General features: G+C 41.9%; 1 protein-coding gene across 2 annotated transcripts; it reads right to left on the reverse strand.

The window, feature by feature from the left end:
* Positions 1-1,429: 1,429 nt before the first annotated feature.
* Positions 1,430-20,987, reverse strand: cdc42ep4b (CDC42 effector protein (Rho GTPase binding) 4b). 2 transcript variants are annotated; one of them, XM_029456658.1, is made up of 2 exons: positions 20,782-20,987; positions 1,430-5,439 (listed from the first exon to the last, which is right to left on the reverse strand). In XM_029456658.1, exon 2 carries the CDS (start codon positions 5,248-5,250, stop codon positions 4,243-4,245), a length of 1,008 nt encoding a protein of 335 aa, XP_029312518.1. In that variant the 5' UTR covers positions 5,251-5,439; positions 20,782-20,987; the 3' UTR covers positions 1,430-4,242. The 2 variants fall into 2 exon arrangements, with proteins under 2 accessions (XP_029312518.1, XP_029312519.1); XM_029456659.1 differs by lacking the exon at positions 20,782-20,987 and adding an exon at positions 12,061-12,191.
* Positions 20,988-23,618: the final 2,631 nt, after the last annotated feature.

Here is a 23,618-nt window from a genome sequence, read left to right on the forward strand (position 1 = left end):
GTAGACAAAGAAAACAGCCTGATGCCATTCAAAGTAAAAAAAAAAAAAAAAAGGGCTGCCTTGGAATGAAAGTTAGCTGTAATCCTTTATAAATATAGAAGTGGATGTGGTATGGACACCAGTGATACTAGATTTGAATTATAATCAAGTGGACTGGACTTCAGACCATTACCTGTTGTCATAATGTAATATTGTCAGATGATTCTGGGCATTGGATTCAAAGCCCTGGTTATTTATAAATTAGTTGTGTGAAATTAAATGACAGTTAACTTCCCCGCACCCCTTTTATTTAACCCAAAACTGCAGACAAATAATCCAGGAATTTAACTTGCATTTATATAAAGGTGACACTAGAGGGCGACAGTAGCACACCTATAAACAAGTACAGACACAAATCCTCTTTGTTTCCTGAATTACTGCAATTTAAACCAACCAAGTTTTGTAATTATTATCTCTTTAGGAGTTTTATAGAACAGCTTTAGAGTTATTTCACAAAGCAGAAAGATAATTAGTTTTAATAAAACTACATTGCCAAACCTTCCGTCAGTTTTCATGACGCTTTGAGGACAACTGGACTATCTGGAGGAGCGGAGGAAGGAATAAAACCTTTACTAGTAAAAGTATCAAATCCACAATCTAAACATACTCTATTTCAAGTTAGTTGGTATTTAAAAGCATACCATAGTAAAAGCCCAGAAGTATTTACAGGAAAGGCCTTTATTGTGAAGGATCCAAGCAAAACTCACAAGGTTTCCCTTTGGTCTCTTATTCTCGTTATTCCTTCTTATTCATTTTAACACTTCAGCTACTATTCTTAAAGCTGAAATCATGAGTCTTCATGACATGAGACACACTATTGGCTCAGACTCAGTGGGAATAATGGAGATAACACTGTCATCACATATCCAGATGGCCATCAACTGGAGAAATGGATTCAAAAAAAGGAAAAGAAATCTGTTGCGTGTTCCATCAGTTCATATACTGTTCCCTCGCTTTGTCACAGATGCAACATTTAAGCTACTTTTCTCCCCTTCCTCAGACACAAAAAAAAGGAGTGTGTTTTGAGCATCTTTACATTTTATCAAGCAAGTTCTAAAGCCTGTTAAAATCAATGTCAGGCTACAGGGCTCTAATTAGCTAACAAGACTCATCTTGCCCATTATGTGGAACCTTTTAAACAACGTTTTATCTTTAATTTCAGGGTTATTAATGTAGAACAATCCACTCCGAGTGGGTATTTGTTAAACTTTGGATGTGGCTGGAACTCTTCAAGCGGCTCCCTCACTAAAGCATTCTTGGGTTTATGTGAAGGTCAGATTTCAATGAGTGTTCGGCCCGTTTTGGGAGCAGAATGTGAATAAACTTCCAGAAGACTTTGAGAGTAAGGCAGCCTCCTGCGGTGACGGACACAAAAACAGCTGAGCCAGGGTTAAAGATTACCAGCTTTCTCTTTTATTGAAAAATATAGCTGTTATTTCAAAGAAAGGAAAGTGAGGAAGGTAAATATATTAATATACTGTAAAACCAGAATAAGGAGTAGGAAAAGAAATCAGTACATACTTGGCATAACACTACAGCCACTGAATAGGGGAAAAAAAAGAAAACATTCAACAGCAGAACTTTGAGCCATTTGTTTTTCACAGTCCTTATCTTTTTTGTTTTTGCTCACCAAACCAATGCTGCTGTGAGGGCACAGAAAACCTTTAAGCAGACCTGGGGCAGAAAGTATTTGCACAGTCTCTTCTGGCCTACTTAGGAGTGTCCTACAGAGAGTTAAGACAATAACAAGAAAGTACTTTAGTATACTTTCCCATCATTCTCTATTTACCCCTTTTCAAATTTACTTGCAAATACAATTTGGCCACAAATGTGCCATTTAGTGTTAAAGCTGCTCACATTCTTCCGGTTCTCTCGCTTGTACCACATAGCCACACTGCTGATCGCGAAGATTGTTGACTGTAATCGTCGATGGCACAAATTATATTTACATTACTTAATTAAAACAAAGATAAGAGTGTTTTTCTTCTTCTTTTTTTTTATAAAGTGTGCATTTCTTGGTGATGAACATGAAGGATTGCAGCTGCTCAAACAATCCACAAACCAGGCATTTCATAAATCGACCAATAAAAGTAAAAGACATCTTAAAAATTGGCCCGATTACATCAAAATATGAAAGAGCGCTGACTCAAATCTTCCTGTTTATCTATACATAAGTAAAAAACATAATCAAACTTCCTGCTAACGTTATCCAATAATAAAGTTAGAACATACTTGGCAATTTCCTCCAGATCGCTTTTAATTTCAGAACTTCTTGCAACCTGTTCCTGTAGACATGTTTCCAAAACATTACAATAACCCGAGGCAGAATGGCACAGCATCCTGATTCCATGTACACACGCATCAACAGGAAATTCAAAGCCCGCATTTTGTCAAACCTGGCAATTACTTTTTCTAAACCCCAGATAAATATATTAAAAAAAAAAAAGGTCAGACATCAATCGTGGATCTTTCTGCCTTATTTAGACCTGAAAGTAACCTGGAGGAGCCGACGGCGCTCGCATTGTAAAGACTAAATACAAGAAAAAGCCGAGGAGAAACGGCCCACCTGTCTGCCCCTGACCCTGCTGTTTGTGGAGCAGTTCCAGCTGTTTAGGGGCCAATAATCCAGCACATTTAATGAGTAGACTGGGAAAGGCCAGATGATGGGTTGATTTAATCATCTGTTCCTACTGTGTTATTTGGGTTGTGTGGAGGAGGTGAATAGTATCACTTGTGGGGCCAGTTCATGAAATATCTGCCACTCTCTCTGCCCCGAGACATACCTGATGCTCCATTAAGTGTCTGCGCTCTAATAACACTTTGTACATGTTCCTGCAGCCCTTCTCTTTCCTTAGAGACAAGCCTGAGCACATGTCTAGAGAGGGGATATGTGTTTTGGGTAGGGCCTCAATTATACACTTTGATACAACAATTTGTCTACTGCAACAACTCCCTTTCAAACATTTCATGCCTCTCTGCTGACCTGCTAATCCCACCAATCTCAGTGACGGTGTGGAATGAGTTGACACAAAATACACACAATCACCACTTCTGTCCTGTTTGGAAGAAGAAGAAAAAAAGAAAAAGTACGGGACATCGAACACTTATACAAAGCCTTCTTTTTTGACAATTCCGTTTGTTTTCTTTTTGCAAATTAAAAAGCCTTCACGAGCAGCTGGTGATTCTGTAAGACTGAAGTCATTACCATGACAGTGGCTTAGACAATTTGGTGTCTAAGTTCAATAAGTAAGTGCTCTGCAGACAACTTTTATGTAAAGATGCCGGCTCACTCTGGAGTACCATTAAGACGTTCGTGTAAGAAATTCAACATATCAGAAAAAAACCCAAATCTAAACTTTTAAGACCTAACAGTGCACATTAACACCCGTCCCTTATAAAAATGTTTTAAATAAATACCACAGCTCTCTGTGGATTTAAAGAGAGACAGCGGCAAAATGATAAACTACCAAACTCAAATACAACAGGCTACTGTAGACCAACTTCAGGATACTCTATGTACATAAAATAAAAGTAAAAAATAGCAGAAATCACCCTTTAAAGTCTGACGTGGACAAAAGTAATAACTACTTTATCTATTTAGCGTCTATGCCAAAATATTGTCATTGGCAAATTAAGCTCCATTATCACTCCCACACATTACAAAGCTATCCGAGTTTACCTTCTTGTTCTTTCCTTCTTCACAATCTGTAGCACATCTGGTCTGTGACCTCACATATCACACCCCAAATGTGCTATTCATGTGATTGACAGCTGGGGGTACAGTTCACTAACCCTATGGCCACCATTTACTTCTTGAAACGAGCAATGCACCTTTGAGAAGGACACGGTTTGAACACGGCAGCCAGTCTTATTTGAAAATGGAGAATTCTCCAATAATGATAATAATGAGTCCAGAGTTTGATGTTGCAAATGAACCCAAACGTTTTTAAGAGTTCCACTTTGTGAGCCAGTCCGTGTGCACTCTGGCATGCACTCAGCTCATATCTCCTTGCTACAGCACAGTGAATAAGGCTTAATTGGTTTTTTATTTATGATGTTGAACAAAGTGTGCAGAGATTAGATTAATCTACAAGAAGTTTAAAGCAGATGTGGCCTTGCTTCTAAATCCCTCGACTGCATTTTACAGCTTGGGTTCCCATTAGTGTCCATCAAGACTGTTCATGGCAGTGATACCAGGTGAGTTTACACTCGAATCTCATCGTCGTCGTCATCCATGAAGGTGAAATCTCCGTTTTCCTCCCTACGTGGCGAGCTGTACTTCGCACTGTCAGTGTCCCCGTCGTGGATGTGGTACTGAGGTTTCTCCTCGGTGACTGAGCCGGCGCTGGACACGGAGCAGCTATCCAGGTTGTGGTGGTTGTTCCTGGCGTGTAGCTCTGGGGTGTAGGGATCCACCATGGACTTCTGCTGGTACATGCTGCGCGGTGGCCTTGCAGGGGCCTGCTCCTCCTCCTCCTCCTCCTCCTCCTCATCGTCATCTATGTGGGGGATGAGGGAGGGCGATGCACGGCCCTCGCCCTCTTCGTAGCCGAGGTCGTCTTCCTCCCAGCCTTTCTTTTCCATCACGCTCAATATATCCCCGAGCATGGAGGGCCCCAAGTCGATATGGAAGGACATGATGGACTCTGCGTGCTTCATTCCGCCTCCCTTAGGCATGGATGGAGGCAAATCTGTAAGTTCGCCGAAATGACGCTCTTCGAACTCTGCATCCAGTGTCGCCATCGCTGCAGCTCCATTTACCGGCTTGTTCTCAATCTCCGACAGCCTCTTCATGGGGCTTGAGGAAGCGCTCTTCGGCAGTTGGTGGCCTCTGTTAATTTCGTCATCGTTTAGGTAAGGCATGGATATGGCGTTTTTCACATAGGTGGACGAGCCACCGGAAGGCGCCATCATATTGTACTCATACTTGTCCCCCCGGTTTACTGACTGAGAGCGCTTGCTGCTTCTGAAGGTGCGGGACAGCAGCCCTGGTTTGGGCCCCGGAGAGCCCTGCTTTGTTTCCGGCTCCCTGGGAGGTTCCCCTGATCGGGTGCTAAGAAACGAAGTGTCCCCAAAGGCATCTCCTCCCCTGCCGACGTGCATGGTGTGGCGGAAGTCCCCCATTGGAGCGCTGATCATCTCTGCGGTCAGGTCAGCCCGAGACCGCCGCTTGGACTGGTTAGAGTGGTTGAGCTGCTTGAGAATAGGCATGATGGCAGTCCGTTACTTATAATCCACAGAGAGAAATTAAACTAGCTTCTGTAGGAGTTCAGGAGAGTTCCTTCCAGAATTATTTGGCAATTGTATGAGATGTTATCAAAGAAAGTATAATTCCAGGTGTTTAATGTGTGCAGCCATTCCGGTCTTCCAGCTCGGGTTTCATCCCACCATTGGATCAGCCTATGAAGAAGAATAAAGAGCATTAAAACCACATCAGTACTTGGCAGGCAATGTGGAAACAGGCAATTAATAACAAACACCATTTTATTCTGCTGAATATGTAACATACCACTTTAAATGCTTCTCTAAAGAGCTATGCACATTTCTTTCTCATCACCCACTGATAACTCGCTCCGTCCTGATCTGCCATAAGTATGGAAACATTTGTGGCCAGAGCTTCAAAATTAATCCTCACTTGAGTGGTTCTCAACTAACAAAAGCTTTTATGTGCAGAAGGGTGTTATGTAATGGTGAATAAATGCTTTCTGGTACAAAGTTCACAGCACTGTTACCAACGCTTACTTAAAACCAGTAATAATACCCCAAATGAAGGTTACCAAGTAAAAATAAATGCCCATTAAATGTGCTGGAGAATTCTTCTGGTACACTTTTTAGCTCTTCCTAAAAAAATAAAAACTCTAATAGGCTGCCACATTCAGTTTTTCAAGTGACTGCAGTGTCCGATTTCTCTGCTGTGCTTTAGTTCCCATTTAGGCCCCTAACTGTTACATAACCAGACACAGGATACTGGGAGCAGGAGCAGTTCAAGCTGGCAGGAGTAAAAAGAATGTCAAAAAAAAGAAAGAAGCATTTCTTCATCATGGATCGACTTACAGCTCAGAAAGTCCAGATCTGCTACATTCTGTTCTAACCTTCCTGTCAGAGATAAAACGTTTCCATCACTAGCTCTGTGTTTTTCTCTCAGTTTGAGCTTTGGTCTCTTCAGAATTGAAGACGACATTTGAGCACCTCTTACAGAATATTGTGTTCAGTCTATCACTGAACACACATCAATGGTCTCGTTTGACAGATCAGATCTGGTGATGGCCAAGTCATAGAGTAAAGTTTTTACTTTTTTTAAATGTGAGAAAAGCAGGGAGTGCTTCGATTGATCATCTTTGACTCTATAAGCAGATACTATGGCTCATTTTACAGACTGTCCTCAAGTCACCAGTGTAACGTGATCTTAAAACAGAACAGAGTGGAGACGAGGTTTAAACACCCACTTGTGTGCTCGCTACAGTTCACTAGATCCATGTGCTACTGACATGAACAAGGGTTTCAATTGTTTTAGCCAGACAGCAATCCCGTCATTCTCTGTGTTGTCGAACTGGAGCTGAAGCCCACGCTCGAGGCCTGTATGCGCATCCCCACAGTGAATGAATGGGGGCTTCACTCAACAATATTCCAAAGGAACGTCACCCATGAAAACATTTGCATCTCTGACAAGAACTCATTCAATTGGAAAGGCAACTGTAGCACTAGAGGGAACACAGGGGGGTTTGATAGATGATAAAAAGCCAGCGCTGTTTTTCTTTTCCGCTGCTCTTTCAAAAGAGAGCTCATCCCCAGAGAGAAGTGAACTCTATCCACTGCCAAAGGTTTTATCCTCTATCCTCAACAACTTCACTCAAGATTTCATAGTGCTGGTGCTGTTAACGGAGGAGATGCACCGTCCCCGCAACAAAGGAAGATGTGACAAAAGAAGACCTAACAAAGAGCAAAGGCATTAACACGAGTACTTCAAAAGCTTAATTTTAAGTTCTATTGTAAAAGCCATTTGAGTACAAGTTCACGCACTTTTACGTGACAATTGGAATGGGCTTACTGTTACGAAGGCTATTTAAACAGCAACTGGTTGCCAAATTAAAAGATTATTGCGTAGAGCAAACAAATACCCACAAAGTCCCTCTGAGTGGACTAGTGGTTAGAGTAAAGCAGTATGATCTATTATTAGCTAAACCCTTTATCACTTCATGCCTTGAGCAGTAGCCAATTACTATCTGCTGCACAAAAGGCTGCTGACTGTGTGACTGACCACTCAAGACAACTCATCATCTATGTTCCTCCCCGCTGCCCATAGTTTTGTATTTCTCTATGGCAACATCAGAGCAGTGCACTGGCTATGAAGCGAGCTTCCTGTCTCTAAGCCGGCCGGAGACAGCGAGGGAGATTTTATCCCCTACATGGAGAGATCAGCTCATTCACATGGATTCAGATGGATGGATTAACCCTTCCTGGTGGCCACATGCAGTGTAATAAGACAATCACCGCGGTGCTATAGCTGAAGGGGAATGCCTTTGATGTTCCTCGTCACTTGAAGACATTCAACCTCAGCATAAAATGTGTCAGTGGGTGCTCGAATATCAAAAAGGTGCAAACCCAACACCTTAAGTCATTCTAGGAAATGGCCCATTTAATGTCTATTGGGGCCCCTTGGTGTTTGATGAGGAATAGTTAAACCCCCCCTCAGGATCATCAAGACCCCATTATTGCGGGCATGATGAAGTACGGCCTGTAGGCAGTCCTGTCATATTCAGTTCTAGCCTTTCAATACTTTTCAAAGAGATAAATCATGAAGAATGGCAGTGTTCTGTGCATTCTACGGTTTCAAAATAACATTCCAGAGACCATTTAATAGTGTAAATCTCAATGTTTAGGCTATTCATTGACTAGATATCAAAATTATTTTACCACATAATTAATTGCCAGTAGAAATAAAACCACATTTGCTCAATTGCAGAGGGGATGTTGACCTGTCCAGCAGTGGAATATGTAATATAATGGTTTCCAATCTCCTTTTAGACCTTTGCACAGAAAGGATTGCATGGAATATTTAACATTACTGTAGCTTATATATTTCCTTCTATGTATTTATTTTGGGGGAGGGAGGTGAATGAATGTTGTAAATAATTTGCTGTGGCTGTCTTTCATTTTGAGAATAATATACAACTCACTCAAAAATGTAAGTAACAAAAACAAACTTCTTTGACTTCGGTGTCTAGACCGATGGACAAACATACAGCATAGCTCTCTGTTTGCTCATACGTTGTGCTGAAGTCAAATTGGTGACCAGGGACTCCAGTCTGGCCTGTACGGCCCACACCACGCATGTTCTCACTGAAGCTGGGGGCACAATTCCATCTCAGCTCTCGTTTTGCAGGCTCATGGAGCAAAACAGACAAACAAGTCATGCTACTATCAATATACAATATAAAACACACACATACAGCTGAACATATTTGTGTTCGAGTACTAAATATGCTCAAAGGAGGTAATAAGTATTATATTGTTTGTTTTAGTTGAGAATTATTGCCTCAGCCGTGGTGCCAGCCGGTGACGAAGCCTTTATGTAACCAAGCACTCAGAGTGCCACATGACTCCAGCTCAAACTGAGACAAGTGGTGACAGGGCCATGAATGATTAAGAGCATCGTGTTGCTGGCAGACTCTGATGCGCGCAGACTGACATCATAACAACCACCATGCTCATCAGCGTTCAGTCTCACTCTTGTAATCCTGTGGATCACAGGCGCCATACAGTCCTCTGCTATCCCCCACCACTTTCTCTCCTCCCACCCGATGAGCAGGGGAAAGAGGCTTTGGCTGCTTATCCAAATCACAGTTCCACTACTGTCAAGTTAAAGCAACAGACGTACACTGACTGCGATAGTTTCTGGTTTTATTTTTGACTGCGTTTAAAAGAGTAAGAGGAGAAAAGGGGTATCATTTATTCACAAGGTGGAAGCCTCAATGCAAGAGTTACAAAGAGACATGTAAAGGGTTATTACACAGCAGTTATGGGACCACAACTATTGTCCTGCAGGTTACTTTGTCATCTATAGAATATATAAACAAAGGGGAATATAACTGCCTTTCTTATTGGGAAAGCATACGACAATTGTGAGCCCAGAAATGTTATCAATCAAAAATAATCATGTCATCGGAAGTCAGTAAATTATACATGCAGGGACGTTTCTATATCCAATACCAGAATTTCTTTAGAGCAAGTAAAAACTTTAGTAGTCACTTTTTGCTTTGAAATATTACAATGAGTGTAGGTTTACATCAAACTCCTGCCTTGTCTAGCTTTAAGGCTTTACATAATGTTCAACACAAGAGGCTCTGTCTGAGCAGTAAGAAAACCTCTGCTTTGTTTAACCTTGAATCTGCTCCATTGTTTAATCCTATTGTCAGCAACATTGATATGCAAATTAATATACGAGTCAGCCAACGGCATCTATGACATTGCTAATCAATGCATAAGAATGGAAAGTTCTTAACTCTGACAAAGAAGGTCGGCAAACTTCATTTGCAGCTACTTTGTGAGGCCCTTAACCTCCAGCCCAAACGTCTGATTCCCACGGGGGGAGAGGAGGCTGACGTGTCAACATGGACCCAGTTTATCTCACTTTAGCATTATTCTATGAGTCCCCTTGTCAGTATCCAAGCACACAAACTGTAGCATAAATAAATGGAATAAATAAAAAATACTTTTATTATCAAAGATGCTAGAAATGAAGGAATTAGGAGAGCTCATCAACTATGTATGAATCTGATTCCGCCTCGCATCATGTTGCTGTAGCCTTGGTGTGAGCTCATTAGCAAAGCCTCCCATCTCGCTTCACTGTTTTTCCAGGCGCCTCAAAGTTTCCTCCAGTCAAACATCTACTTATTTCCCTTAACTCACCGCACAGATAACAGATGCTTTGCATTATAACCTGAAAATACATCTTGATACATGGCGTCAACACTCCTATAGATACACGGGTGCCACTTTCTGCTCTTCACTCCGACAGGGAGTTGACACACGCTGCTATTAATCTTTTAATAAATAAAAACAATTTGTATGCCTTCAATGTTGCGTCAATTTGTCCCCGTGGTATATCGAAAATGGTACCGAATATAGATCTAGTTCAAGGTATTGCATCGAAGTTAGAAATCCCTGTATTGTGACAACACTTCCCTGAAAGGTGACTCACAAGGTCGAAACATGTGTGACTGATACAGTGACATAAGAAACATTTGATCTACAATAGTGTGCTGACCTGTTACTGCAACATTATGCAATAAGCCATCCTTTGTTCTTCGATACCACCTCATTACTGCCGACTCCTGAAGGAACCCGTTCTTCCTGTTCAGCTTCATATCTAGTCACAAGCTCTAAGGCTAACCCCGGCATGACAAATGGCAGAAATATCTTCAACAGACTCAGATGAAAGGATGTGAATGTTAAGCGAAGGTACAAGGACATGCCATTTCACACAGCAGGTCTATAAGAAGGTTTGAGGTAAAGAGATGATGTAAAAACACACCAGTGCTCTGTATTCACTTCTCCTACACTCTCACAGCATGGAGGAAACGGTAAGCATTAGCCCAACAGTAACGGTTGTTGTTCGTGCTGTACTGACCCGGCGCAGCTGCACCTGCTCTAAACGCATAACTGGACCATCTAAACACCTTTAAAATGACATTTTCAAAAAAGGTGTTCACAAGGGTAAAGGGGCTTCAAGAATAAGATAATAATAATAAAATATATTTTTGTTTATGTTCTAATCTTTTAAAAAAGGTATTGGTAAGGTCCCATTAGTCACTGTGACCAGCTTTGTTTTGCTTGTGATCTTATATTGCATGTTTGTATTATGTGTTCCACTAATGTAGTAGTTAAGAGAAGGGGGGGGGGGGGGGGGGGGGGGAAGTAGAAAAATTCAGCCTGGAAATGATTTAAATCAGCCTTTTCATCTTTTATTTCAATCAATTAATATATTCCTTCATTATATTCCACTGAGGAAGATGCGAGTTGTAATTTAAAAAAAGGCCAAGACAAAACTTCTTGAGTTAAGATTATTTTTGTCAAATGTATTAAAAAGTCCTTTGTGCTTTATGAGGCAGAAATGTGTTCAACATGTTTATTAGAAATGAGGGATAAACACAATGGTTTTGGAGAGACAGTGAGATCTCGAGGGCCCGTTTAATACCTTAATTAGCCAAATCTTTGGCGTCAACAGACTTGTCCTCACATAAACTATTAAATTAAACTCTGCACCCTGAAGCATTAAGGAATTACAGAAAAACATTTGTCCTCAATAATGTCCAAAAATGCTTAAATTAACCTCATTAGAAGGCACGTTTGTAAAAAATAAAAAATAAGTTTAGAACATGTAGGAGTTGCCACCGTTATGCCACAATATGACTTGCAAGTTAAGGCTTTCAGATAATGTGAGCAACTGTGCAAATACGGTAATGATACATAATTAGACATAAAGACGGTGGGAATGTAGCAGTTTAAAGAAACCTGAAACATGCAACAGGTTGGACAGGTCAGAAGTAAACCGTTTCCCTCACCCTGCTTTATCTGCAGAAGACTGACAAGATACTGAACACTCAAACACAACAACAAAAAAGCTTTGGGTGACAATTTCAAACAGCTGGGCCAGGAAAATATACCCACATCAGCATGACTGTTGCCCAAGTACTACATGCCCTCTGTATGCGTGTTTGTAAACTGTAGCGAATCAGCCTTCAGGGCCCCAATGCTGCACCGGCAGAAACAAAACCACAGGAGGATTAAGGGCAGCGCGTTTGACGTGTGCAAATAAAACCAGCATGCCTGAGCCTGCCCTCTGTTCTGTTACAGGAGCTCAGGACAGCAAACTCCACACCTCCACCCGCCCAAAAAAACAAAGCAACCTCCCCACTGCCCCACCAGCCAGCCGTACTCTGACTCCAAAAATCCATCTTCCTGTGACCCCGGAACACAATCGCCGTGTGACTCCCTAGTTTGAGTGATTTGCTTTTTTACCTTTCCAGATCCCGAGGACAGGCTTCCCAATGATTTCTGTCTGTTTGCAGAAAAGCTGGCCTTTTATAAAAGCGGTTACTCCTGCACAGTTGGACAAAGTGCTCGGTCAAGCACTGAGTGGGCTGCCATGCTGTGCTCCTGCCAGAGAGGGGAAAGAAGAACCTTGGCTAAAAAACAAACAGATAGATCTGAACATGGTTCCTGATTATATAATAAGCCCTTGCCCAAAACAATTCTCCCAAGAGTTTGTTTTGGGAAGAAATGCCTGTCCACTCCATGAATGAATAATATCCTGAGTAACAATGTGAAGGGTCACGGCCTTACCCATGTGAAGCAACAATACCACAGGGATTTGTGGAAAAAAGGGAAAGGCACAGATGGAGCCACTGAAAAGAAACACTCCCTCAAAGGGGCGGTGGAGGGTGTCACCACATTGGATTCACTCGGTCATGCCAGCAGCAGTGACAGACGTTCGTTCTCCGTGTCCCGCATGAAACGTACCCAAACCCTCATTACGCCTACAGTGGAGGGATTGTACTGTACTGCGTGTGTGAGTGTGTGCACGTGAGAGTACATGTCTAATTAATCACTGAAACCCGCCCCATGAGTCTCTGACAAATAGACAGCATTCACGCCTGGTACCAGAGTGCAGGATCTGTGCCAAGTGGTTGAATTAACCGGCCAATAGCTGCTGGACGACAACACAAAGCAGAGTTTCTACTGAGGATTGTGCTAAAAAAGACAGAGAGAATACAAAACGCTCTGTTACAGCAGGGATGCCAAAGTCACAGTTGGCTTGCACTATAGTTAATAAGTTCAAATAGTTTACTGGCCATTTCTTTCAAAAAGAAAGAGGCTGCTTTAGAATGAGACCATGGGGGGGGGGGGGAACACAATATGCCAAATCACCAAAAAGATAAGCCAATGCCAGTGAGATAATCTTTTAGACTTTACAAAAACAGGACACGCACGTGCACACACTTTAGTGAAATCAGCAGGAAGCCTCTCAGTGTGACTGGAAGATAACGTCAACGGCTTCTGGCCTTTTTATATGCAGCCTCCCCACTGAAGTCAAACACACACACACAACCCTGGCTATAAAAAGGGCCTCAAGCACCAAGCCCTGTCTGACAAGATGAGTTAATAAACCCCCATGGTGTTAACTTAAATGACACCAAAGCCAAACAACAAAACACTTGCTGACAAAAGAGAACACACAGAACCACAAACATGGCCACTTCATGCCGATAATAGCGAGTCACGACAGCAGTCGACAAGCTGAAAACCCCCAGAACAGGACGGAGATAAAGACACCTGCTCTCGTAAAGCACATTGTTAATGCAACGTTGCACCCTTGCTTGATTTGCCTTGATTTACCTACAACCACTGTGGTTTGATTTCGGTGTGTGAGGGGGGGCATGCTGGTTGCGAGTGTGTGTGCAAGTTCTAAAAGTGACTCCTCGGGAATGTCCAGCTAAGCACACAAGGCCCGATACAGTTCAGCAGCTCAGCTCACCGAGCGTTGAACTGTGAGCATGACATAATCTGCACCAAATATATACGGCAGCTAAATCCAAGTCAATAAGTCAAATAAGCTGTAAGTACGAGTACGGACACAAGTAGTTAAATAATAACTTTGGATAATGGAGTTTGTCATTTATAAAGCAAAAATATCAAACAAACATTCTCTACTTCCAGCTTGTAAGTAATTGCTTTTTACTGTTTAATATGATTGTGAATTGAATACATGTGGATGTTGGAGCATGAATCGGATTAAAGTAGCAATTTCAAGAAGTCATCTTTCGCTCAAGTTCAGTATTTTACCCTATTTTTTTGAGTTAAAGAAAACAATCATTAGTGTAGCCCTATAAAATGCCACAGGCATGGAAAAAAGATTACATTCGACGACATGAAAGCCACAACTTAACATCATAGAACACATGGCTCCTTTGAAACCTATAAGTCTGTTGAGCGGATAATAAAAGTGCCAGATTCTGAGAGCTTTCGGGAATCACTACCTGATTATGTCAGGAAAGTCTTTGGAGGTATCATCAGTGTCATCTTACCGCAATCCATGGGACTTTTATTTGGTTGTCTGAAAGATAGCTTTCACATCTGGCATGCTACTTTGATTTGGTAAATCAAGTTACAACTTGGATTTCCTGGAAACATATGCCTGCAAGCATAACATTTTCATTAGTGAAGCGCATACAGATGGTTGTGGCTGTGTTTACATGCATAGGAAGAGTGTGTGTGTGTGTGTGTGTGTGTGTGTGTGTGTGTGTGTGTGTGTGTAGCGTGAACACCAAGATTAAAGTCCATCAACGGCCCCTTCTGACACTGCACTGTAACCAGGTTCAAGGGTCATCGGAGAGCTTGCCTGAGTCATAAACATACAGATCAAAGCAAACGAACACACACACACACCCTGTTGGTTCCCAAATGGCTCACACATTTTCTCTAACTCAGGAACCAGCAGTGTCACACAAAACACAATAGAGGAAAAAGAACAAAAAACAAAAGCAGTAGTACAGAGTAAGACAGGAACCAAACCCTTTTGGCACACCCAGAACACACGCATGTACCTACACAGGAAAACAACACGCATGCACGTACGTACACACACACACACACACACACACACACACACACACACACACACACACACACACACAAGATTGGGCTTGAACGTGACCCACATGAAGGACATCACTATTTACAGTGATTCACAATAGGTTAATACAAAGAGACAAAGGCCTGAGATGCGTATCTATCCAGGTATTGTAAACTTCCACTACAGTCAATTCACAGCATTGGGTTGCTGACCTAAAACGGTCCCCTAGAGGCTCGGGCAGGAAGATGTGTAAGAAACCAGCAATTCTCACAGGATCATCAGACAACCACAATAAGAGCCCACAATAGTTCATGCGACTGTTTTCATCTCCTGAACCAGTTTCCCGACATGAATTTGTCATCTAGTGGGCGCAGAGGTGACCACAGCTACGCCAACAGTCCTCCTTTGTCTTTTCAGTACACCCGAGAGAGAAACCACCTGTCTCTGTGTCCATACAGAGCTGCAAAACAATGAGGGCTCGCTGGACTGTAAACAGGCCAAAGCCTGGACAACAACGGCCAGCTGCACAGTCATGTGTGTTTTCAATATATGACCCAGTCATAGTCGAGTCAACATATGTTGCACCAACCAATGGCCCTGCTGCTAAAAGCAATATTGTGTCTGTAGGAGGGAAACTTAATGTTTAACTACATAGAAGCATTAGTGCGGCTACAGATGACAGCGCTGATGGACTAGTGACTGCACTTGGATGTTGGATTTTAATAGAAACGTATATCAAAGAAAGGCAGGTCCACAGAGTTTCTTATCAGACAGATTCATTTACATTCAGCTGATAAACACACACACACACACACACACACACACACACACACACACACACACACACACACACACACACACACACACACACACACACACACACACACACACACACACACACACACACACACACACACACACACACACACACACACACACACACACACACACCTCTCAACTGCTGGGTTATTATCAGCTTCAAACTGTATGTGCAACAAAGTCTTTTCTAATGAATTCAATTACATGGGAAGATGACAATTTATGCTGCGCATGGGTTTTTTGTAAGATAGTACTATAGCAAGCATGTTAAAAGGGAAATGCTGGTATTTGTCAACCCTATTCTAATATTTTTGGTCATGATAACATTTTATTAGATGGGGTCTCTATCAAGAACAACCGTGGGTAATAACAAAGCTGGAAAGCTGCAGGAGGGTTGTGATCATCCTTGTGAGGCGGCATCATCAGGACCAATAGACAAAATGGACAGAAATGTAAAAATAAGACTTAATTTGAGTGAAATTTCCCTTTAAAAGTCAGTGCCTCTGGTATAAACATTGCAATCAAAATGCAAAGTTATGACACAAGTTCAAAAATATGTTTGTAACAGGATAGGATTCCAGAGGATGCGAGTCGGACAGGTGTGCCAGCTGATGATGAATGAAGTTTTTCTGGTATTAAACAGAAACCGCAGAGAATGTTCTGAAACGTTCGCAATGTGGGACCAACCCACCAGGCTGGCCTCCGCTTCACCGAAACTGCCTTCACCTCAGACATGATTATTATCTAAACTGGTTTTCCGCTTTAAAACTAAGCAATTCAAGACACAAAACAGTGACGACGATGTGCTATAAACATGAAGTAAATCTTCGATTGCATTGTATATAATATGTCATTTTAAAGCATGAGCTTTGGAGTTGTAGGCGTCAAACTGTCGGGGGTTTCCTTTAAGAAGGGAGTGAAAGGACTTCAATATGGAGTGTACGCCACACGGGTAAATATTTCCTGTTGAACTGGTTATTTTCCTCCACAATGGTAACGTTACACAGACAGCAACCAAAACAGGCAAAGAGCTGAGCGATCGAGTGACAGGTGCATCTGGGTAGTTGCACAAAGAAAAAGAAAAGGTGGCCCCATTCCCTGGGTGATATATTGTAGTTAAATGGGTGGTAAAGGGCACGTGGTCAGCTAAGGTTTCTCTATAAGGGTTACAGCCTTGTGCCAAATATTGAATGTCGAATAGATTTCTCACAGGGTTTGTCCCGAAACTGCCGACACAGTTTTTATCTCTTTAACTTTCTAACACTTAAATGTTGTGCTTCCAAAATAAGATAACTTGAAGTGCATCTACACAATTTAAATAGAACATGACTTTCTAGAGAGTCAGTGTGTAGTATTTAGGGGAATCCATTAGAAGAAATGGAATATAAATATTGATTGTTTTCATTAGTGTATAACCACCGTAAACTAAGAATCGTTGCCTTTTCGTGACTTTAGAATGAGCCCGTCAATATCTACAGAGGGAGTCCACTGTGTTGCACCGCCATGTTTCTACAGTCGCTCAGAACACACAAACCAAACTCTGGCTTTATATAGATCTTTTCAGGTTTTTACGTTACCTGAAGGCCACCATGGTTCTCCGACACGCCAGTAAAACTGTGGTAACGGCAGCCAAAAGTAGTTTTATGGTAAGGATGGCCTCCGAGCGAGGCGATGGTCTTGTTACCACGGTTTTGCACTCAGCTGCGTTACGGCAGTCTTGGAAACCGAGCGTGAGCGGAAGGGTTGAAATCTGCAACTGCAATAAGAGATGCTGCCAAATCCTACACACTGTCCCTTTCAGGCCTTGGTTGGCTAAATCAGTGGTTCCCCACCAAGGGGTCGCAAGACAAATCTGAGGGGGGTCGTTAAAAGTAGAAACGGGATAGGACAGCAAAACATATTTATGTTAGAACAAATTTAATTTATTCTAGGTTTCCTAAATAAATCCCAAGCATTTTCTTATAGTGAGTTACTGTATTAGTTTACCGCTGATGTTTTCAAATTAAACAAAGAAAGACGAATCACTCTGATTAACATGCTCATGAATCGTAGACAAACAAAGGGTTTCAAGCGGACTCTGTTGTCTTTGAAGGCAGCACAAGCCACAAAGGTTGGAAATCACAGAACTATATTCGGGCCTTTTTACAGGAAACCTCTGTTTAAGGGATACTGGTTCATTGGTTTCTCCTGATCGAAGTTCAAAGTCAAATATCTTCTGCGAAACACCTGAACACTGCGTAACATTGGATTATTCTTCCATACAAAGTCTGTTCAAAGATTAACTGGAAAACCCTCAGCGGGATCTTTCTTCGAAGTTCAAAGACCCCGCTGCCGTCTTTGCAGGCGGGGTGAATCCTGTAATTGTCTGAGACAAAACAACTCTCCTCAGGGAGTTCAACATAAGTCTCTCTGCTTCCCAGTATCAACAGCTGAAAGAATTACACAGCCACCTTTTGAAGTGATTCATATTTTACAGACATTGGGAAGCTTCCACAGTTCAGCGCTCTGGAGTGCATTAGAATGCTAAACAGTCATAATATAGTATGCCTTGAAAATGTATTAAAAAAGTCATAGCATTGCCTTAGAAATGGCACGGAAACTAGTAGTAACCGTAATAGTATAGTATACCACAAAACAAATGGCCATAGTGCAGTGTATCATAAAAAGGAATAGTGCAGTACTCCTTACAAATGTCATGAAAAGGTCATACCATAAAACAGTCATAGTATGCAATGAAAGTCATACATACTCTACCAATAATACATTTAGAAATAATAATAATAATAATAATAATAATAATAATAATAATAATAATAATAATAATAATAATAATAGCTTGCCCTTGTTATGCTGTTCAAAAATAATGTCTAACCATCTCAAAACCTGCTAACATTTAATAGTCCCCCCCCCCCCCCCCCCAACTATAGGACCTTTTTCACAGGCCATGTAATTGCAACGAATCCATGGCGAAGACCAAATGTCAAGACATTCTCTCATCATTCCCTGTCGGCCTCCTATGGAGCATGGGATAAAGGTGGGTGGAGGGTGCAATTTACACAGGCATTTCCTGGGGCATGGGAAGTAACAAGAACATGCAATATATTGCAAGTTATCACACCTGACTCCAGTTAACTCATTTGTGTTTTTTCTCTCTTGTAAATGAAAGTGAAAAGTTCATACTCCATACATTAAACCTCCACCGAATCCAGACACGCACACAAATAAAACACTGACTCAGTGTTGATTCACAAGGAAATGAGTTGCTCTCCACTTTAACGAACTGCCTGAAGTCAGTGTTTTCATGGGAGTGCAAATGAGTCCAACTGCCTCTTCCCAACCCCCACTCCTGTACGCCCTCTTTGCAGCATAAAACTGTAATGACCTCAGTGCAGTCAGAGTAGGGCAGGTAGCCAGCTTCCTCACTAGGCAGCAGCCGTATCCTCCAGAGCTAACTGAAATAGCCTCCAATGCAAAAAAAACAAAAACATAGTCAGTCAGCGATGACACACACACACGCATACTCCCCTCCCCTCCGACTCTGCAGCACACACACAATACGTCTTGATTGAGAGATATCTGCCTGGCCGCTCTGGAGAAGACATACAATAAGGAGCTGAAAGGCCTGGAGTGTGTGTGATAGTGCACCACTTTAGTCGACCACAAAAGACACAGAAAAGTGGCGCTGCTGGCGTGATGGTGATCAGGGCAGTGTGACCTTGGCCGACATCTCTCCAGTTGCCTCATTTCTCTTTTTAATCACAGAGCTACCAATACAGTGTTGAGTAAATGACTCATTAAGCAACATCACAAATACTGACTGACCTTATGGCTGTTGTTAGGGTGTGTATGTGCGTGTAGGAGGGGGTCAGAGGGCAACAGTCGTACAAAGACAACACCAAAGCCAAGCCAATTAGTCAATATATCCTCCTGCTGTTTTCCAGTTGGGGGTTTAACAAGACCGAAGACTTGATTACTGACAATGAGAGGAATAATTAAACTGAACGTCATAAAACGAGCCTGCACACTTTATGGTCAGCGTAGTTAAAGTCAAGCACACACACACACACACACACACACACACACACAATACGGCCTTCGATCAGAGCATGATGAACGAGGCTGGGCAGGTATACAGCCACGGTGCTAATTCTAGAGTAAATTACTCAGTTCATCAGGCATGATGACCACGAGAAGCAAGTGCCAGGTCTGTAAACACAAACAACTCACTAATGATGCGGGAAAGTGGACACATTCTGGAGGGAGGGATGAAGTGAAAGTAGCCAGGCAGTTTGTTGAGTTCTCGGTAGATTCCCAGAGAGTAGCAGAGTATTAATGTTACGCAACTCTCAGTGAAAAGAACTGATGCTTTTAAGACCATCTGTCCGCTCTGATTAAATCATATCCTGTTCTGTGCATGGAAATAGTTATTTGGGACACTTATTTCAGACTCTGCAACCTAGTTCCCACTGTTGGGTATATACACAAACTGAATAAGTAAGTTATTAAAGATTGTAGTAGTATTGTAATTTCTGTTTCCATAAGTCTCTGACCCCGTGGGGATCCCAAATGTTGGAATAGTTTTATTTCACCATCATTCAACCAAATGAATGTCTCCTTTCATCAGCTTATTGTAATCGTGGACTTGCCTCTAAAATAGATAATTATCTAATTTAATAAGCAATGATACAAAGCAGGATTTCTCAGAAAACGTTTTCCTCCCTGCCATGATGTAATCGGGTCAGTAATCTAACTCTTCTATACAGATCCCAAGACAGATCACACATCTTCATGATCCAGACTGAATGTAACTAAAACATATTCATTCTAAAAAGTAGGCCATAGTAGTGACATGTTAAAAAGATACAATGTTGAAACAAAGAATACATTGTAAAGCATAATTTGAGCAAAGTAGATCCCTTTAACGTGAAGTGGTGACTTCCATAATGATATGAGTTTCCCTTTACTTTCTAGTCTTCACCAGGCTGATGGAGGACACACAGGACGCCAGAGGGCTCATTGTTGTCGCTCCATATGTTAGGAAGGAGCTCGGTGAGCCTGCAAGGCGCTGATTGACCACAAGCAGGTTTGACATTCAAATGAGATGCAGATTTCACACCGCTGGCTTTACTTCAACCTACGTCTGTTCCCTGACCCCGCAGAGTAGTCTGAAAACTATATTAGACACACAACCGAATGAGAACTAAAAGTCGTCACTCGCTGAACTAGACTAAATAAGTGTAATACTACAGTACAACCAACTCTAAAACAATAACATGAACAAATGTTACCTTTTTGTTTTTTACGGTCCGAGCGATGGCGAAGTTTCGGGTTATATTCCACTCAACTTTCTGTAAACACAGGAGAACAGCAAAGCAGGAAGAGAAGCTTCTGTGTCACTACACAGTCACTTTAGTTTCCACGGCAGGAGAAGCAGCAGAGTTGCGGCAGGACATTCCCCTTGTTGGTGCTCCAATGTCCGTTTTGTTTGCATGTGTGTGGCGCACAAAGCGGCCCTCCCCTCCCCTCCCCTCCCCCGCCCTCTCCTCTCATGTGCCCGAGAGCACCACCTCCTGCTGCGGTTTAAAGGGACAGAGCCCCATTTATCCACAACATATAACAATAGGCACAACTTCAACTTGATGGGGCTCTCAAGCCCTCAGTCCAGGACTAATGGCAATGAAATAAGATCTTCAGACGATCCGGCGAAAAGCACAGAACATTTAAAGGAATAGTTTAAATAGTTTAGAAAAATGCATTTTCACTTTCTTGTCGAGTTAGTTAAGAAAATTGACACCACTGACTGTAGGGTGCCAAGATATGGTTAGCTTAGCATAAAGACTGGAAACAGGCGGAAACGGCCCAGCTGGCTCTGTCTAAAGGAAACTAAATCTGCCTGCCAGCACCTCTAAAGCTCTTGCCTTCTGGACCCTGGCAACTAGTTAAAGCTCACTAATTAAGTAACACATTATCTTGTGTGTCTCCGGAGACTCCAGGAGTAGTAGGTTAACGTTACATAACCCACAACTTGGCATTTTACCACTTTGATTACACAAACGAAACACAAAGTGTTAATTAGTGAGCTTTAGAGGTGATGGTAGGAGGTGTCTTTGGACAGAACAACGCTTGCTACGCTGAGCTAACATCTCTTGCCCTTAGCTTCATATTTAACCTACAGACATGAACAACAATTTCCTCATCTAACTCTCAATGAAAAAGCGATGTAAGTACTTTGCTAGGTGTTCATGTCTGTGGACAGATTTTTAAACTGCTATAGTGTTGCAACTGTGCAGGACGCACTCACAAAACTAAACAGATGTGTAGTTGAGCTCAAAATGAAGGTTGAGTTTGAAGATGGGGCTTGGCATGGCCTCTTCCCAAGGGAGGCGAAGGGGCCATTGGCCTTCCCACTTTACGCACCTGTCCAAATTTGGCATCACAAAACTTTAAAAGTGTGTAGTTCAGATCAAAATGAAAGCTGAGTTTGAAGCTGGGTTCGGTCCGAGCAAGGACGCCGTGTAGGGAAGGCCCGGGTGACGTAGCAGATCAGAAAGCTAGCATCTAGCAACCTCTAATGACACCCACCTATCACTCAAAGCATCCCTCAATTATGCTTAACTTTGCGCCTTAATATAATTCAAAATGGCTGAGTTAAATAAACATTAAATCCCCATACAGTTGACATGAACGGGGAAATTAGACTAAAACAGTTAGTTGTACCAGGCTGTAAACATGTTATTTCAGCTGTGCAGTTGGCCATTTTAACACGGGGGACGATGGGGATTGACTCTCTTTTGGAGCAGGCCTCAAGTGGCCATTCAAGGAAGCGGAGTTTTTGGCACTTCCACAATGGCTTCATTTTTCAGCACCGGAGGTTGTCAGTTGATCGCAAGATAGTCTCTAGTGTTGAATGTAGGCCCTATATGTATTGGGTTTCTTCTTTAGATCAAAGTAGATTTGATAATAGGCACATTTTAGGCATTGGCACTAAATGTGGGCAACAAGTCATGAGTGAAATCAAATATTGTAACATAAAGCGTTACATTGTATGAGCATGTAGTTACTGTAAAAGGACATATTGATTCAAAATATTCATTAAATATTAGAATTAGCATGAGCAGAGTTTATAAAATTCAGCAGAAATTAATGTTCTTCCCACGTATGATTTGTAGCATTATGACACATGTATGGCAAATTAGTCCATTAGCATAATTTAAGTTTGAAACATATTGATTTATATTAGTACTAACTTATAATAGCCATGAAGATAATTAGGGGAGACTTGGTGCACTTTACTCCAATTATGTTTGACAATTGACAGATTACATTAAAAACAGCCTTTGATTTCACACACGAAGCAAATGTCTAACCTTTGATGCATAACATGTTGAGGTTATGTAGAAATGAGCTTGTGCCTGTTCAGTCATCTGGTCCTCAGGTGTGAACTTTAACACTTGTGACATCACTGACGCCCACCTGTCTGTTGAAGCCTCATTCGCCCACCTGTAAATATCATCAGCTCTTACATTTTTACATGCAACCAATTAGTGGTGCAGTTTTATGGGACGCTCTGTTTAGGTCTTTCAGAACTTCAGTGAGGGTATGCAGGACAAAAAACTTTGATGGCCCATTTCCCTGAAGCGGGCCCCCTTATTCAATTATTGCTTCCTTGTGTGGCTTTGTATTATACGTTATATAATGAATATGGCCTGGAAAGGCTACAGTCGGAAATTGGGACACACACGAGGGACTGTCTTTTCTAGTGGAAACCTTTCGACTGGACAAACAGCGATACAAATAATTGTGTCCAAATTACTTCATCCAACAATTTCAGCAATTTATGTCACAGTTTTCTGTTGTTTCAGATCCCAAAGTAGATCTTGCCTGAACCACACACTGTGGAAAAGTGTCCATCCAAACTGCAAGAATGAGTTGGTTGGGGCAAAGGGACTTACCAAAATGTGAATTAAGTCAAAACCAATTTAAGCATCCACCAAACAGTACATTAGAAAGGCATTCATGAACGGCACTCAGGGAATATCCCCTTTCTCAAATTAGTATCCTGTCTTCAACTGCCGGTATATCCTCTTCAAATCCCCAAACCACCCTCAGTGAAGCTCACAAATGA

Source organism: Cottoperca gobio, chromosome 19, assembly GCF_900634415.1.
Source record: "Cottoperca gobio chromosome 19, fCotGob3.1, whole genome shotgun sequence".
NCBI lineage: Eukaryota > Metazoa > Chordata > Actinopteri > Perciformes > Bovichtidae > Cottoperca > Cottoperca gobio.